This window comes from Diadema antillarum, unplaced genomic scaffold (genome assembly GCF_040938485.1).
Source record: "Diadema antillarum isolate AM-2024a unplaced genomic scaffold, OU_Dant_1.0 seq00000137_RagTag, whole genome shotgun sequence".
In the NCBI taxonomy this organism is placed as follows: Eukaryota; Metazoa; Echinodermata; class Echinoidea; order Diadematoida; family Diadematidae; genus Diadema; species Diadema antillarum.
In genome coordinates, this window is record NW_027271214.1 from 524894 (window position 1) to 543706 (window position 18813).

The 18813-nt window shown below is 40.9% G+C and overlaps 1 protein-coding gene across 1 annotated transcript in view; it reads right to left on the minus strand.

Moving 5' to 3' along the window:
* Window positions 1-18813, minus strand: part of LOC139727630 (PH-interacting protein-like) — a 44397-nt gene that overhangs the window by 7472 nt on the left and 18112 nt on the right. The window contains 17 exon segments of the mRNA XM_071638611.1: window positions 425-586; window positions 1519-1639; window positions 2263-2522; window positions 3045-3184; window positions 5494-5555; window positions 6536-6730; window positions 7391-7515; window positions 8007-8255; window positions 8658-8832; window positions 9526-9605; window positions 10050-10253; window positions 11106-11208; window positions 13263-13437; window positions 14044-14226; window positions 14875-15100; window positions 16695-16823; window positions 18206-18340. Coding sequence (XP_071494712.1) covers window positions 425-586; window positions 1519-1639; window positions 2263-2522; window positions 3045-3184; window positions 5494-5555; window positions 6536-6730; window positions 7391-7515; window positions 8007-8255; window positions 8658-8832; window positions 9526-9605; window positions 10050-10253; window positions 11106-11208; window positions 13263-13437; window positions 14044-14226; window positions 14875-15100; window positions 16695-16823; window positions 18206-18340 — 2724 coding nt within the window.

Below are 18813 nucleotides of genomic sequence, written 5' to 3' on the forward strand. Positions count from 1 at the left end.
TCAAAATTCAATCCAATTAAAAATTCACAGGTCACCGCCCTGTACATATACCTCCCCGCCATGTACATATACCTCCCCGCTCCATGAGAGTAATACAGTGGCTATCAGACTACAAAAATGATGCACAGTTTGAGTGTGTCTGTAGGAATTGTGTGCATAAGAAGTAACTATGGAATGCTTAATTCACCTTGTGAGTTTAGCCTAAATTCTATGGTTACTTCATGCACACTATTCCTGCTGACATATAAAAATACATATGTGTCATCTATTCTATAAAACGGGACTTTTTTTTTTTTCAGAAATACACTTTTTGATCATGTAACCTGATGGCAAATTTCCTGGATGCATTTCTTGTTGGCTTGCCATAGACGAAAACCATGTACCCAGTACTTCCAACCATGCATCCAGTGATTGTTCGATGCACGGTAAACTTCCTAGATGCATGGTTAGCTAGCCAATAGGCGTCTCTTTACTGGGAGTCCTCGCAGTCCCACATCTTGGCCAGCAGCTGCTTGCAGACCTCTCGCCACGACTTGGAATCATAGCACGCCTTGTTCTGACGCTTCCTTTTTGGTGAAGGTGACCCCTGAGAAAGAAATGAGAGAGAGAGTCATAAGATGAAACATTTAAATATGAGAACTTACAAGGAAATCAATGGAAGAGGAATAGACAGAGAGAAAGAGAGTCATTAGTGTTTGCCTAAACATTATGAAATATAAGAATTCAAATGGAAAGAGTGTCAGAATTATAGACACCGTAAAACAAGAAATTTTTGTATGCATTTCAGTTTTTGCAATTTTCACGCGAGCCAAGATTCGCAGAATTAAAATGCATGCAAAAGTTCTTGTCAACACTATAATGCAATGGATGGGAGAGGCAATTCGCGCAAATTTCATGCCACAAACAAGGCTGTGAGCTTAAAGGGAACTCAAACCCAAAGAGCAATGTGGATTGAGTGAAAGCAGCAACGTTTTTTGAACACATCAGCGAAAGATTGAGGAATATCGGATAATCGATGCAAAAGTTATGAATTTTTAAAGTTTTGTTTTTGGAACCGCTGGATGAGGAGACTACTAGAGGTTATGACGCATATGTGGACAACAATATAAAGAAATTATAAAGGAAATTCCACAAAAATTCACTTTTCAAGCATTATGAAAGAGCACTTGACTAACCGCTTTCAGAAAGCAAGAAGAATAATTGCTACCCTGAACATATGCCAGTATCAAGCTGATGGAATGTGTAATTTTAATGAAAAGTGAATTTTTTGTGGAATTTCCCTTTATATTTTTCTTTATATTGTTGTCCACATATGCAGTCATAACCTCTAGTAGTCTCCTCATCCAGCAGGTACCAACACCAAAACTTTCAGAATTTCATACTTTTGCATCGATTGTCCGATTTTCCTCAAACTTTCACTGATGTGTTCTACTAAAGTTGCCGCTTTCACTCAATCCACATTGCTCTTTGGATTTGGGTTCCCTTTAAACGTTGGAGAATAATTTCAGATCATTGTACCTTCTTTCCCTTCGCTCTGCTGGACGGTCCTGGCTTGTCTTCGCTGCCCGATAGCGAGTCATCATCACTGTCCGCTGTTATCCTGTTGTAAATCACCATGGCGTCATCACAGTGGTCATCCCTGTAGGAAAGTAAAATGGTTCCAGGGGAGCATTTCATCAAGTGTTCTGTCAATGATTTTTTTTTTCTGATAAATTTGCTCTCAGCCAATCAGACGCAAGGATTTTAGTAGCTTAAAACAGTTGTGAGTGACTGACAAGTTTCATGAAACACTCCCAAGGATCATGTCTACCAGTATTACACTCTCATAGCAATGTCTCATCTGCTAACTTCTCTTCATACTTGCTAACACCCTTTCTCCTTTCGAAACCATCAGTTATGGTTTAGTCAAGATGCCTCTTGAAGGACAAATCTGGACCATTTAAAAGCTAGTCTGAAAGGAAAGAGTGAAGTTTTATGAGCAAAACAGTGAACAATTGATAAAAATCTGATAAAAATTAGGAAAGTTCTGAAACTGCAAAATTTCACTGTTATTCACAAACCATTTAAAATCTTTGAAAACACTTAAAAAAAAAAATAGAATATGTCCCCGCCTCAAATCCTAATATATCTGGTGATCATTATTTTGAAGCTATTCACCCTGGAATAACTTCATGTTTTACCTTTTTACAGCAGAAAACTTGAATGTTCCTTTTTTTTTTAAATTCTAACATGATCAATTCACGGTGATGCAGTCATACTCACTTGATGGCTTCCATGAGGATCTTGGTGAGCGTCTCCGCCCACTTGACGATGATGCTATCCTGCTCGTTGAACTGCATGGCGTTCTGCTCAATCTTCCGCACCTCCCACTGCAGGGCCGTGACCCGGCGGTAGAAGCGCCGCTCCAACCGACCCATGATGGTACTCAGGTCGGTTGGGTAGGGCACCATGTGAGCGTACAGCGGGTACCGGCTCAGGTCCACCGGCGTGTTGAACTGCTCAGCGATGCGGAGGGACATGACCTTTGTTGAAAGGGGGGGTAGGGGGGAAGGACAAGTTTTAAGTTAACTTTGGGATAATTTCTAGGGGTCTGTCATACACGTTGAGGAAGCTTACAAATAACATAGTATATTACTTCCTTGACAACTGCACATCACACGCCAACAGAAAGTCGCAGTCATTGCCTGATATTATGGCACCAAACGTACAAGCGCATTCAAGTGAAAATTTGACATGCATGTGTGATTCCCTGCATTTGTCTCTTGCATAGTCCATTTTCAGTCTGAATGATTACACCATGCAAAATCAAGTAACTATTAATTAAGAAATTTCAACAAAACTTTAGACGTCACTTGGTCATCTGGTCCAGTGTTACAAGAAACTATTAAACTGCCAGCTTCCATGCTTCCTTTGAATATCATGCCACAGGTCATAATACTGATGATCTGAAATGTTAGCCTGAACACTACAAAATCCCAAGCAGTTATAATAATACATGCTTCTTTGGGCCTGAAGGACGAGAAAACCGAATACCATCCCCTCACCTGCTGAAGGCACTTGAGGAGGCGGTCACAGAAGGTGTCCCGGTCCACGTTGCACCACTCTCCTGGCCCTGGCTGGTAGAGCCTCCCCAGGAGCTCATTGTCAGTGACCGGTATACTGCCTCCTTTCTCCTCTGGCATGTCTATAGGGTCAACCAACAGTCAAACATGAGAATTCAATAATAAATGAAAATGATACTCTAAACAAATGATTTTTTTTGGGGAATAAACATGTAACTCGAGGAATATCTCTTACTCTTTATTAACTTGTTTATCTATCGATCTATCTATCTATCTATCTATATATGAAGGGTTTGTTTGCAAAAACCGATAAGTCCATTTTTGAAGATTTTAAAGTACGATTTCTGTCATAATGTACAAAATAATAACTTTTAAATGATATATTGGTCACTATATATAAAGGTATATTTTTGAAGTTATGGGCAAAAGAAGCAAATATTTCTTATTATTCTCTATATTTTTCTTGACCTTTAATCGCAAATATCTCCATTTGGCAAATATGGACTTATCGGTTTTTGCAAACAAACTCTTCATATCTATCTATCTACATGTATTATCCATTCACGTAATCCAGTTGCAATGGATGCATTTGATAGCACTGTCTAAAATCTGCAGCTGCAGTTGGCCAATGTTTCAGTTTCAGTTAATTCAAAGTTTATTTTCATTTTTCTTTTTCAATTCAATTTGTGTTGAATGTATCAATATGGTACCCAATATTGAAGCACCATACTTGGAGTGAAATCTGATTGACTGTGCTTGCTTATGAGGATGACCTTTTCAAGTTCACTGAATAATTTGATTCATGAGATAATGAAGCCTAGGTTACTTTCATTGAAGGGATACAGCGTGTTATACAGGTTTGGGTGCAAACTACACTTGGACATTGTACCTTGTGTGTTTTACGCCAGTAGTAAATCACCACCCTTACTCCCGCACTCAACTGACCAAACATCCTCACTACTGGGCCCTATTTGTAGAATGGTAGACTAGGGAAAAAAATCTAGTTCATTAGCTGCAGTCACACTCAAAATATACTCAAAATATGCATAGTTTCCTTCCCAATAACTTTCTAGAAGTTTGAGCACACAGTCACATTACAAACAAAACGATGCATAGTTGCAGTACAGGGGAAACTCGGTATAACGAACACTGCTATAACGAGATATCGGTTATAACGAGGAAATTTTCCCGGTCCCAATTTCCTTCCACACAAGTCTATGTAAAATGCTACTCTTATAGCGAGATCGGCTATAACGAAATAACTGCTATAACGAGATAAATTTTGTGACTTCCAAACAAAGAAAAACATAGTCAATCAAACCTGCTATAGCAAGGTAAAGCAAAATGCCTTCGGTAAAGCTTTACTTCGCCTGTGCTATCATCTTCGGAGATTGTAAAGCTTGATGCGCCAAAAACTGTCTTGTACACACATAATCATTTTCTTCAGTGCACTCCAGCTAGCACTGCATGTTGTATGTGTAAGTGTGTGTGTGCGCGCACACTGATACATGCAGAAAATGTGGTGGGACGGCCATATGTATACATGACATCATCGTGACGTTTAGCAGGTGTGAGGCAATCTGATGCTGTGATTGGCCTTCTACGTAGGGAATTCCCCATCTTCACACACACACACACACGCAGTCGTAATGTAGGCCTACATACAGAATGTGTCACATACACACACAGCATTGTGCACACCAAATTCAAGCTTTCTACACAACACACACCCATACGATAACCACATACCAATCCACAGACGATCTTGATACAGTAGTGATACAATCGCAAGCTATATAAATTTACAAATTCAAACATCTACAATTAATTGGAAACACATTCTTGATATTGGATTTCCTAGGCGAAAAACATCTTCTTACCCATAAAGATGAGTAATTCCCTCACACACAATATCAAGTTATCAGTATTGATTGAAATACGATGGATAGTCCCACATGTGCAAAATTTATGTTATGCCTTCTTTTATGCCTACTGATATAACGAGATATCGGCTATAACGAGGAAAATGACTCGGTCCCGACCATCTCATTATATCGAGTTTCCACTGTAATATGAAATTACCCATAGTTTTGATCTCGAAAAAAAAAGACCCCCCTGAATATAAAAATGCAAACATGTAACAGCATGAAAAAGAATGTGCAATGTGTGTAAACAACATGAATGGATCCATTATCACATAACAAACTTCTCGAAGTTTTAGCCACACACGGTCACACTATACAAAACCATGCTTTATAGTTTCATGAGAAGTGAGAAACTTCGCAGGTGCAAGCAGGGAAGAAGTTTAAGCGGTAACTTCAAGAAGTTTGCGGTTACACTGCCCAAACTACGCGAAGCAAAATACCCGTCCAGGTAGTGAAACTACGCGTCATTTTGCACAGTGTTACCACACCTAATAATGAGTACTCACTGTTTTCGTCAATCTGTTCCAAGTCCCAGGGACTCATTCGCTCACACTCGCCATTGTCCCAGCTGCAAACATAGAGATGGGGGGGGGTGGGGGGGGGGGGGGGGGGGGGGGGAGAGAATTGCAGTGCGATTACAGGACAAATGCATAGGTGTCAATTACACATGTGACCAAGATATAATATACTGTATAAGTTGTTATTTTCGCGAATTTCGCTATCACAGTTGGAACGCGAATTCAACAACACGCGAAAATGCCTCCATGCGCTTTGTTGATAGCGCATGAACGTAAGCGTCGGCGTCAATTCGCGAAAACAACATCTTGCGAAAATGTCTGTGACCGCGTCATTCGCAAAAAAATCTGAACGCGGAAATAACAGCGTATATAGTAAACATGGTACTGAAGCTGCAATTTCATTGTTTGAAAGATAAGGGAAGGGAGGCAGTTAGATTATATGCAGCCTCAGGAGCAGCTACAAAAAAAAATTGAATGAAAGGCAAACAGAATCCCTGGTGGATAATTCCAAATGAGGAATTCAATCGCACGGTCGAGATTTAAAGTTCACTGTTTCATTCAGAAGAATGACAGAATCACACATTCAAGAATAGAACACTGTATCTGCCTATATAATAAACCACATTTTTCATTTTAAAAGTGAAATTAGTCCAGACATCAAGAACAGGGAAACAAAACCAACAAAACAAAACAAAAAACTGTAAAGAAAAAAATATATATGACGAAAAAAAAAGAAGACTTTTCCTTGAAAGGAAATTGCAGTTTTTCTGATAGTCACTGACAGATCCCACAAAGAAGTAGAGTGAGAGAAACAGACAGAGATAGAGATAGGGAGAGATAGTGAGAGAAAGAGAGAGATAGAGAGGGAAATAGAGATAGAGACAGAGATAGTGATAGAGATAGAAATATAAAAGATATATATATATATATATATATATATATATATATATATATATATATATATATATATATATATATATATATATATATACATAGAGAGAAGAGATAGAAACGGAGCTGTAACACTTACTCCACAAGGTAGCACTGAAAGAGGCTCTCGGAGTGGTCGGACTCCAGGGGGTTATGAGCCACGATAGTGCCCAGCCACCAGGCGTCATCTATCATGGACCGGAACCGATCCCCAGTCTTCCACTTCTGCGCCACCGACTGGTCGTAGTGCTGGCGAAGGACCAGGAAGTCTATCACGTCGGGCATGTCGTGGTACCTGGGGCCAAGCATATCAAACATTTTCTTGTCTTTCGATTTCTTTTAATCATAGGTCTAAATCCAGGACATGACATACGTCATATGGCTACAAGACAATGGACTCTCTCCAGAAATAATATGGACTTTTTAACACTGAAACAAGAAACAGTTTTCAGAAGAATATGATTTTGCATTGGGTGTATTTCATTTCTCCATCTGAGATGTATCATTGTCATTTAAAAAAAAAAGACAGATGCTAAAACAAATTTCTCCCTTCAGGGCAAACATCGGTTGGTTAGTTATACCATGGCTCGACATTAGCGATGGCCTGGTGGCCCTAGGCAACTAAAAATTGATATCGCACCACCAAACTTTCAAAAATCATACCAGCTATATCTTTTGGTGGCCTGATTGGGCAACTAAGATTCAAAATAGATTGACTTGACTTCTTCTATTTTAGACAATATTTTTCACTACACTTTTAAATTAAATGTCCAGTCCTGGTTATACCATTTAATTAAGTTTTACTTGCAAATTCATCCAGTATCATACTATACCACTTGTGAAACAAAACAAAACATAACCAAACAAAACAAAAATAAGCCCTTCATCTATCAAGAAACTTCAACATTTAATATGCAAACTGTTACATTCCATGTCACAGAGAAAGCTGTCTTACTTGATGGAAAAGTGTCCTCCAGTGGGTTTTCTGGTTTCCGGGTCAATGAAGGCCAGCTTCAGGCCACACAGTGTGGGGGGTCCAACCTGGTACTTAATGCCCATCACTCTCACCAACTCGTGATCCTACAACACAGAAAGACCAAACACAGCAGAGGTTGACTGGTACCAGTGATGTATAGATACAAGTTGAACATCAACAGTGTAAGCTGCTAATGAACATTTCATACTCTCTGCCTGTATGATAGCCACCATCAACACTTACAGAACATTTGTGATAATCACCACCATCGCTATCATGGTCTCCCTTTTCAATATCATCTCGTTCATCATTTTCATCAGAACACTCACAATAGTCATCATTGTTGTCATCATTTTCTCCATCATAGTACATGTATTTATAATCACCAGCATTATAACTAAAATCATAGAAAGGGTCATCATTAATTATTCATACATCAGAACAGTCAGTAACTTTCTAGCAGATGCAACTTGTCTCACCATCCAAATGTTATCTACACTGTTACAAATAACTATATAGCTGGTGAGACTAAGCAGGGCATGCAGTAGCAAAGACAGAACTGATAGAGCATATGGACCACAATCACTGAACATACCTTGAGGTTGAGCTTGGTCCAAGACTGCTTCTTGGGCTCGATGTGGTAGACCTTGCGCTTCTTGACGGCCGCCACGTATGCCTCGTGCCCCTGCCTGAAGTACATGACCTCGTCGCCCATCTGGGGCACGTAGGGGCACCGGCGGGGCTTGGTGTCCGTTATCCACAGGGGTGGCTTCATCTCCTCTGGCAGCTCGCCAATCGAAATCTTGTCATCGTCATCCTCGTCATCCATGAGATTCTTGGGCGGCTGGAGGAGACCACGATGAGAGACAAATGGGTTTTAATGGACATGTTCACTCAAATATATGTGTGGATTGAGTGACTGCAGCAATATGTGTATAGCATGCCAGTGAAAGTTTGAGGAAAATTGGGCAATCCATTCAAAAGTTCTAATTCCCATAGATTAACACATAAAGGTTAGTTGCAACCCGATGATATACCTAGCTAAAAGCGGATTCTCGTTGTATCCAGTCTCACTATAAATGGACTCCCCCATTATCAGAATCTGATGGCAAAAGATGTCCTTTAGTTTTTGCTCATTCAAATCAAGACACAAATCATTTTCACTAAATAACCACAACTACGAAAGACAGCTAAAAAGACAATGTCTGCTGTATCACTGTTCAGTTATGGAGGATATGCTTTATACCCTTCTCTTCCTCTTGGATTTGACGGGCGTGGCACTTGGTGTTTTCTGGGGGGAGGCGCTGGTATCCCCGTCCGACTCCCACGGGGGCCCCTTCTTCTGAGCCCGGCTCCGCTTCTTTGGGGGCTGGAGGTTGATGCCTGCATCAGCCGTCCAGTCGGAATACTCGCTAGATTCACTGGTATGCAAAGAATTAGACTTGAGTGTTATTTTGGGGGACTTCCATCATTGATCAATGTCTTAAGGACCCAAATGGGTCTGGAGTCATACATTTTCATGTACCCTGTCAAAAACTATTATAAAGCTAGAAATTTACACGGCATGAAATTCTCACTCATCAGAGCCGACAGCCTTATCCATGGTATGAAAATTTTATGAACTGCCATTGGAATTCACGGCATATAGTGTAGACAAGAACTTATTAAGCATGCATTTTAATTTTGCTAATCTTGGCGCTCATGAAATTCGCGAAATTAAAATGCACGCAAACATTTCTGGTTTTACAGTATGACCTCATGTAAAATAGCAAAGTATGCAGAAGTCTGTCATTCGTACTACTTTCTTCAAAGCAAATGAGAGACAGTATCTCATTGTATGCATAGGAAAACAATAATTGAACTGGCCCTTTGAAAATCAAACAGATCATAGCTTATTTATGACAAGAAGTTATCAAAGATAGAACTCTTAACTACAGGTATTCATACAGGTGAATGAAAGTTGTAAGTTATTTGAAAAAGCCTCTTGAAACAAGAAATGATTGAACAAACAGTATTTCCTTTTCATCCAAATTTCAGTCAAATCACAAATTATGAGATGACTTTGTAGGAGACCGCCACAGATCATCAGGAAGACAGACTGAGTTCTGGCTTACCTCTCCTCCTTACTGGAGCTTCCCCACTCAAGCTCCTCTTCTGACGTCTCGGCACCAGACAAGGCCTCGACATCAACTTGCTGTTTGCATCATGAACAGATGAAGAAAGAGGGTAACAATTCACTGTCAAATAAGTCAACTCTACAATTAAGAATATCACATAACATGGCAACTATTTCTTTGTTTTGGTGGTAGCAGTGTTGCATTGCACTTTTATAGCTTACGACAGTATTGTAGTCAATAATCAACTGCAGTGCAGAATTCATTACCAGCAATGTTCACTGGTCATTATCAAAGTTTCATCAACATTGTCATTCTAGTTTCATTCTAGACTAGCTTTGTGGTCTGATCGCATAGTGTGTAGTATTGAGTCACATGACTGGTCTTGCAACCCAGCTTGCATCCAGAGTCGTGTGACTGGTTGTATCAAGTAGTGTGTGATGGCCTTTAGACAAACCTAAGGTTGAGAGACACAAAAGCCAAACTTATCCCTAAAGGCTGTACGGCTACGGTACCTGTATTACCTCGTCCATATCAGACAGAGTGTCGTCTCCCCTCTCATCCTCCTCTTCCTCCAGCTGTAGCCGCCTCCTCCTCCTCTCCTCCTCCAGGCCCCGCCCATCCTCCAGTGGGCTGCCGTCCTGGTTGGCCCTCGTCTGGTAGCTGTGGTTCACCTTCTTCGTCTTCCTCTTCCTCCTTGGTCGCTCTGATGAATCTGCAGAGTCAGTCTAAAAAAAAAAAAGAAGCAAAAAACAAAGCAAATCATAAACATTACATAGGAATGTTTAACCTTAGAAGAGACCGTTTTTTTTCTTGGACATATCTCACAGCCAAGGTGGGGCGATTCTGCCACCTCCCCCTTCCCCCACCCCCGATCTCGGAAACTGCATGATGAAACAAGATGAAATTAAGCATGCTTATGAAGTAACTCTCAAGCTGAGTCAACACATGGAATTTCATTATCATACATTCCTTAGTTTTTAATGAATTGCTTATCAAGTATGCAAATATGCATTTTTTTTTTCAGGCCATATGGGTTTCAAGCGATATTTTTGCAATGGCTTGTACACTCATTCTAAATTTTCACTATCTTTTGCATCCATTAAATTTACTATTGTTTTGTCTAGTATTTTGTTCCATCATTCGTTTATGCAAAACAACAACAGCACACCACTAGCACACACACAAATCATGATGGGACTGACAACATACTCAGGGTTTACATACACTGTTAAAGGATTAGATGAAAGGATCTGTAATAAAAGAAAAAAAAGTGGTCTTAGGTAAGGGGGTGTTAGAAATGATGCATCCCTTCTTTCAATGATTTCTTCAAAAATCCAAACAGAGCACGACACAAGTTTACAGGCTTTCGCTTGTAATGAGCTTTGTGTCTTGATTGAAAAGGTCAGTTAATGGACCAATTTGGATGACACAATTTGGAGTCTTCTGAAAAGGTATAATGCACATGATAAATATTCCTACAATCAAATTCTGATAATTCATTCCCCCAAAAAAGATGGTCAAAAACAAAATGAAAAATTTGATTACTGAATACAAGTATATGAAATAGCATTTCTTACTATATCCGATGGAGCTGGGTGAATGATGGGTTTCTTTTTCTTCTCAACTTTGAATCTTCCAGAAGCTTCCTCATCAAGCTTTCTCCTCAATTCCTCCTGGAACCTGTGATCAAAACAAATTTGAACACAAAAGATGTAAAAAAAGAAGAAGATAAAACACAGAGCAAGAAATGCTTGAAGCTGAATTGCAGCTGATTCTGCTATTTGATAAGCATTTTGATCATACAGATGACATTACTGTAACCTACCGTTATGTAGGCATTCAGAATAAAAACAGAAGCAAACTAGAAATATCACTGAAGGTGATTAATACCCCCGCCCCGTGACGACAGTCTTACCCAAGGAATGATCTTTCCTTGATCTTCTGCCATTTAAACGCCGTTACCATGGCAACGCAGCTTCCGACACGTCCGAAAAATATGTCTTGCACATCTTCCCACCAAGACTATTGTGTGTGCCACATTTCATAAGCTTTTGTCAAAAACTGAGGAAGTAGTTCAATCCACAAGATCTTTCCTTGATCTTCCGCCATTAATATGCCGTTACCATGGCAACGCAGCTTCCGACACGTCCAAAAAATATGTCTTGCACATCTTCCCACCAAGACCAATGTGTGTGCCACATTTCATGAGTTTCAGTCGAATACAGAGGAAGTAGTTCAATCCGCAAGATCTTTCCTTGATCTTCTGCCATTTATATGCCGTTACCATGGCAACGCAGCTTCCGACACGTCCGAAAAATATGTCTTCCACATCTTCCCACCAAGATCAAGGTGTGTGCCACATTTCATAAGCTTTGGTCAAAAAACTGAGGAAGTAGTTAAATCCGCAAGATCTTTCCTTGATCTTCTGCCATTAATATGGCGTTACCATGGCAACGTACTTTCGGGTACTGTCAAAAAATGCGTCTTGCACATCTACAACCAAAGGCACGCATCTGTACCAAGTTTCATGGAAATTGGGCAAAAACTGAGGAAGTAGTTTGCAACACAAAATTTTCCATCATTTTGGCTCATAATATGTGAGCTGTTACCATGGCAACATACTTTTTGTCACTGTCAAGAAATGTGTCATGCTGACCTATATCCTAAGACAAACATTAAATATGAATTCCATGAGAATTGGAAGAACACTGATGAAGCAGTTTTGCCATGACGCATTTTGCCCTATATTTTACCAATAACATGCCGTTACCATGGCAACGCACTTTTTGCCACTGCGGAAATATGTGTCTTGCACATTAACATATTCAGATGAACATCTGTACCTAATTTCATAAAAATTGATCAAAAACTGTGGGAGGAGTTCGCGACGCAAGATTTGTACCCATTTTTGCCCATAATATGCCGTTACCATGGCAACGTACTTTTGGGTACTGTCAAAAAATACGTCTTGCACATCTACAACCCAAGGCACACATCTGTGCCAAGTTTTATGGGAATCGGTTGAAAACTGAGGAAGTAGTTCGCGACGCAAGATTTGCAACGGACCGACCGCCCGACCGACCGCCCGACCGACCGCCCGACCGACCGCCCGACCGACCGCCCGACCGACCGCCCGACCGACCGCTGATTCCTATATACCCCCTTCAAACTTCGTTTGGCGGGGGTATAATAAGAATGCACTCGAACAAAGCCACGAAGCATAACATTGTACTGGATCAAAATTCATAAACCATACTTTGTATCCCGTACTTGAGATACTATTGAAGACCTGTTTTGGGGGAAGATGATTAGCAATTAGGCCAACACTGTCTGTCAAATACTGAAGACAAGTAGGATCACCCACATTATCTGCTAGTCACCTTGGGCAAATCAAGAGGGGCTAACATCATTGGCCTGTTTTCTTGTGTGAGTGGGTTGGGGGACCACTTCACCAGGTTAGCATCCTGCTCTTTGCAATGAATGAATGAAGTGGGAACTTTTACGTCGTGAGACATGGATAACTCACACATAAGACCTCCATCTAGTGTCCTATCCAAGGGACAGAGTGTTTTGCCTCTTACAATTAAAGGGGACAGAATAATTACACACAACATTGCTCAATGAGACACGGGAATTGATTCTAGTACCCTTGGTTTTGGAGGCAGACGCACTACTGATTGAGTTATATTACTGCCATCAAGATCAGGGTAATAACAGAGAGAATGGAGACCCACCTTGCCACAGCCAGAGACAGCTCAGGGACCACAACCCTGGTCTTGAAGGCAATGAGGTCGGCCTGGGAGGCATGCTGGCTGACTGGAACGTTGCCTGTGGCCTGACGCACGCCCTCTATCTCCCCTGCCCTACGAAGCCCTCGGGGCGATAGTGATGGCGATAGTGGACCGTTGGCTGAAATTGTAACAGTACAGTCGTTTGGGATACTTTACATCATTTTTTTTCTTCCTTGAAATGAAATGCAGGAACCGCAAAGAGCCTTCGCATGAACACAGTAATTTTGGTACATAAGCATTTACATACGGGAGCTTTCTTGCATATCCCTGTATCTCTTTGATGTCCCTTATCCTGCTCTTGGGTTCATGATCTATACTTGCCTGGCTTCTCATCCCTGGAACAAATATTCTGCTGTCCACACAGTATGACATTTCTTCTTTCACCCTGTATGTGTCCAGACATGTAGCTTAAATTGCCAAGGCTCCTCCCCCCCCCCCCCCATCAGCATTTATGGTGACATATACAGTTGTAGTATTCCTTCCCAACTTGAGAGAGCTGTAGATTATCAAGCCCACTCAGGTGTAGCAATGTGCCTCCAAGTCCACTGGAAAAGCATTGGTGACAGAATAATGGATTTGGGGGATTAAGTAATCTCTAATCATTGATGATTAGTTTTCAGACATCTGGGCCACTTCGCGAGGACAGCACTCCAGTGTGTGCCAATTAATTGATGCACAAAGCACAGTCAGGGTTAAATGCTATATAGCTACTGGCAACCCTCACCTGATCTGTCCCTCCCAGGGGTGTGGGGCCCCTCCTGGGGCGACTCCCCCCTCTCCTCGTCCTGTTCCTGCTGCATGCGGTGGATCATCTCATCCAGGAGGCTGGCTGCCTGGTTGGCCTCGTTCTCGGGATCCAGAGGTTCTGGCTCTCTCATCTCCCCCTCTCCTATCACCTCATTGTTACCTAGCGTGAGCAAGAGAAAAATGAGGGAGAAAGAAAACTAATATTAGAAGCAAAGACCATAACATGTCATACATACGTCACTCAAGCAAACAGTGAACAAAGAAAAAGTAACCTATAGTCCATGTATTCATACTTGTACTCTTAAGATATTGATATGATATGCACTGGCCAGAAATATCAATCCTAGATAAAATGGCAAACTTACGAAATGACAACTGCGATTTCAGAAATCAAAGAAGCCCATGAAGACTGGGATGGGATGGAAAATTGTGAATAATCATCATCCCAGCACATTGGATGTGACGGCCTGTTAGGCATCATTAAAATATTTTACAACTGTCACAAACGTTAACTTCCTCTCATATAAATGGAGTACCTGAATAAGAATACTATATCCATAGATCACAGCCGTATTCCCCCCCCCACCCCCCCCCCCCCCCCCCCCCCCGTTAAATACTGGTTAGTGATACTGGTTGGAGGTAAAGGAGGGTTAGGGTTACGGTAGGTTTAGGGTTAGACTGTGGGATAGGGTTAGGATAAGTTTAAGGGTTAGGATTAGGTTAGGGGAAGGGTCTGGGGTAATTGTCCAGGGGCTAATAGCCCTAGAACCATCACATCAGTGATTATACCCTTGTGACTATAACTTACCATTTTCTGCAACACCGATCTGAGGAATGAGGGCACTGTCTGTGCAGTTCTCCCGGCCTGGAACCAGCCTCTGGTACCTAGGTGGGTGGGGGTTTCCGTCGATATCCACCAGGAAGGGCGGGGGCATGAGGTGGGGAGCCTGCTGGGTCTGTTCGTCCAGGACATAGTTATTGGCGTCCCTCACCAGAGGGCGGTAGTCCGTGTGGAAGAACTGCTCTGTGGGTACCTGGTGGTGGTGAGGGGGCAAGCAGGATTTCAAGTTTTGGTCGAATGGTTTGGGCCTTTATGTGGGCAAGAGAAGGCGGGCAAATCTTAGTTCCATCTATTCAAATTGTTGTTGTTTGTCTGCTGTTTCATGCAGGTGTACAAACTGTATTGGCACTATCTGAAAATGAATCTTCCTCAACTCCCCACACTCTACACATCAAAAAATACATTTATGTATATGGTAACAAACTGTAAAATCAAAGACTGACACAAAATTAGGGAAATTATTCAATAAAACAAATGCTACACTTGGATTTGCAAGGTTTGCGAGACTTTGATAAAAACTAGATATATCGCTACGGCTACTGATATGCCTCCGCCATAATGCATGGTTCTCCTAATAGGTCTATAGTACAATGTCTTGACAATGTGTGATGACAGTTTCACACAATTGGCAAAATATTAAAATGACAGGTTTGACACAAATGTGCTGAATGTTCACTTTTTCTAGAACTAGGTTCAATTGGATGAATGATTAAAATGTCAGAGTGCAGGTATTTGGGGAACTGATGATTTTTACTTGACTTTTGACCCTTTTATAAGTCTATGCATTGAGTAATTTTCAAGGTATTGAGAAAAAGCATAATTTCAGTATCAAATGGGAAAATAGCATTATCTAAACCTGGCCTTTGACCTTTGATCTCACAGTTCCAAAGAGAATCACTGTTAGGTTGAACATGCATAAATATGTAAGTTTCATGACGATACCTTGCGTTACTTTCGAGATATGGAGGAAAAAGTGCAAGTTAGCACTTTCACTTGACCTTTTACCTTTTGACCTTTGACCTTTTGGCAAGAAACTTCCCCAAAAATATATATTGGGTAATACATGCCATACATCAAGTTTGAAAAAAAAAAAAAACCTTCAGGCATATTGCATTTTAAGGAAAGTAGTGATATTTTGAGGAGTTGACCTTGACCTTTGACCCCCTGACCTTTGACCCATGACCCCAACTTCCCTAGATAATCACTGCCCATCGGTACAAGCATATATACTAAGTTCCATGAAGATACCTTGAACCATTTGCGAGATATGGAGAAAAACATGAAATTTCAAATTTTTTTTCACAAAATAACCTGTGACCTTTGACCTTTGACCCTGTGACCTTAAAATCCACACAAAGTATCATCCCCCAAGGATATACCCTCATACCAAGTTTGATGTAAAACCACCACACGGTTCTTGAGATATCGACAAAAACAAAACGGGACGGACGGACGTACGGACGTACGGACGGACGGACGGACGGACGGACGGACGGACGGACGACCCGAAAACATAATGCCTCCGGCCACTTCGTTGCGGAGGCATAAAAATACATCATCTATGTCCACTCATTTCATTATAAAAACAAAGAATGGAAAAACTTGTATGCCTACATTACACACACACACACACACACACACACACAAACGTAAGCAAAATGACCAAATGAACAATTAAACAAGATGATGTACTCATAATGTGGGAATTTATGTATAGTTATGCATTTTCACATACACATATGCATACACATACATACATACATACGTACACACATGGAAAAACTCACCATGTCGTACAGCTCGCTGGACCCTACTCCAAATATGCTGAGGTGCCCATGTGAGTCAGTGGCCACGAAGCAGTCTCCACTGGGGGCAAATTTGCAGTCATAGATGGACCCAAAGCCTTGACCTTCGATCTACATCATGAGGGCGACCAGAGCAGGAACAGACTTAGTGTTAATTCATACGACATGTCATCAAATCCATGACCTTTCTTCATATGTTACATTTTACGTTTCCTGTCAATCTCTATATTTTTACTATACAAGTCAAAACTGCAATGTGAGTAATATTTATTGTACGTCAATATCAAATATCAAACTGCACTACAGTACCTTGTATTGTACAGTGTAACATTGCACAGTTAGCATGAAATGAAGTTAAATATACTGCAAAGCAACCTTAGATCTAATATAGAATGGTAATTTACATCAAAATTAGCCACAGTTATGGAACTTATTTGCTTTGAGTGCACTGGGTGGTCCACAACTTGAAACTTGAGCATGTTTCAAGTTGTGAATGTGAAAGTATTGAGGAAATTGCATGAGTGCGTAGGGTACAATATTTCATGACTTATTTCCTGTTGTGCTGCTTACATTCGATGTTCTGTCTCATTTTTTTTTCTGCGCATATATTTCAAAGTAGTTTGATGTTTCTCAAGTTTTGCATGTTTTTTACATGTTTAATTACATTTCATTTTGAGCTATGTCGCCAATTCTTGATAATGTTGCACAGCACATTGCTGGATTTTGAGGATGTTGCACAAGAATGTGAGCATATTGCAGCAACATGTTCAAACTCTTGTGGACTATTCTGCATATGTGACGCGCTACAACAAAAGGATCCTAAAGTCGCTGATGGGTGAGCCGAGAAAATCGAGTTTTAAGTCAGATCATCAAAATCCGTCAAAATGTTCGGATTTCTGTTTTTGACATAATTTTGTAGTTGAATGTATCTTCTATCATCTGCTAAAATTTCGAAGCGAAATGATCAACGGAAAGGCAAGAAAATAGCGTTTTTCTGGGCCATGATTTTCCGACTTTCACTGGAAGAGAGACGTGTCCGAAGATTTGGATTTAGCGCCGCAGCTAGACTCCGCCCCTAGCAACGAGGGAGTGATCTAATTGGTCAGTGAATGAACATCGCGGAGGTTGCTAGGAGCGTACCTTCTACACTGTATTGTCAAACGGTGAAAACTGACTTGCTTCGGCCTTCCCCTTGATCATGATAGCATCAGAAGGAAAACTTTGAAGGCGGTTTTCTCGAAATGCTGATTTCCTAAACCACTTGACATGTGCTAATAAAATCATCAATATCTCTGCAACGGAGTACTTTTATGAGTCATGTTTTGTATGACATTAAAGTGGAAGAGTAAGGGAATAATGTCATATCATTTTCAGAAAATTGTCCTCCAACGACTTTCGGATCCTTTTGTTGTAGCGGGTCACCTATATTTTGTCAAAAAAGTTGAAAGCCACTAGAGCTATGACTACCAGCTCCAAAAGAGGGGGTCACTCACAGTATTGAGGAATCGGTAGAGCTGCTGCCCCGTGGTCAGATCCCAGAGAAAGATGAGGCCATCGTGACCCCCGCTGAGAAATATCCTCACATCTAGGGGGTGACCCTCCAGCACATACACCTCATCAGTGTGACCCTGGTTAGCCAAGAGGGCAAGGTAAAGGAATGGGGAAGGGAGGGCAAAAAGAACACTCTAAATCATTATTTCAAAGCATGTGCACTGTTCCCTCACTTTAACTGGAATCTACAAAAGCTCTTTAAGATTTTAGAGAACTACGATGGGATGCATAGAAAGTACAGACATTAATAAATCGATACCAATTATATCCCATATTTCAACTTCCTTCTTGGTCTTCTAGATGACAATTCCAATACTGTACGAGCTGAAATTTTCACGGCTGTTTTATTTTCGCGAATTTCGCAAATCGCCTTTAAACCGCGCAAATAATAACACGCGCAAATAACAATGCGCAAATATGAAAAGTTCAGTTAGACCCTCGCAACCGCGAAATTAACAACACGCGAAAATGTCCTCCAAGTAGCAATTCGCAAAAATATCTGTACCCGAAAATTTCAGCTCGTACAGTACTTTAATCCTCTTGATTTACA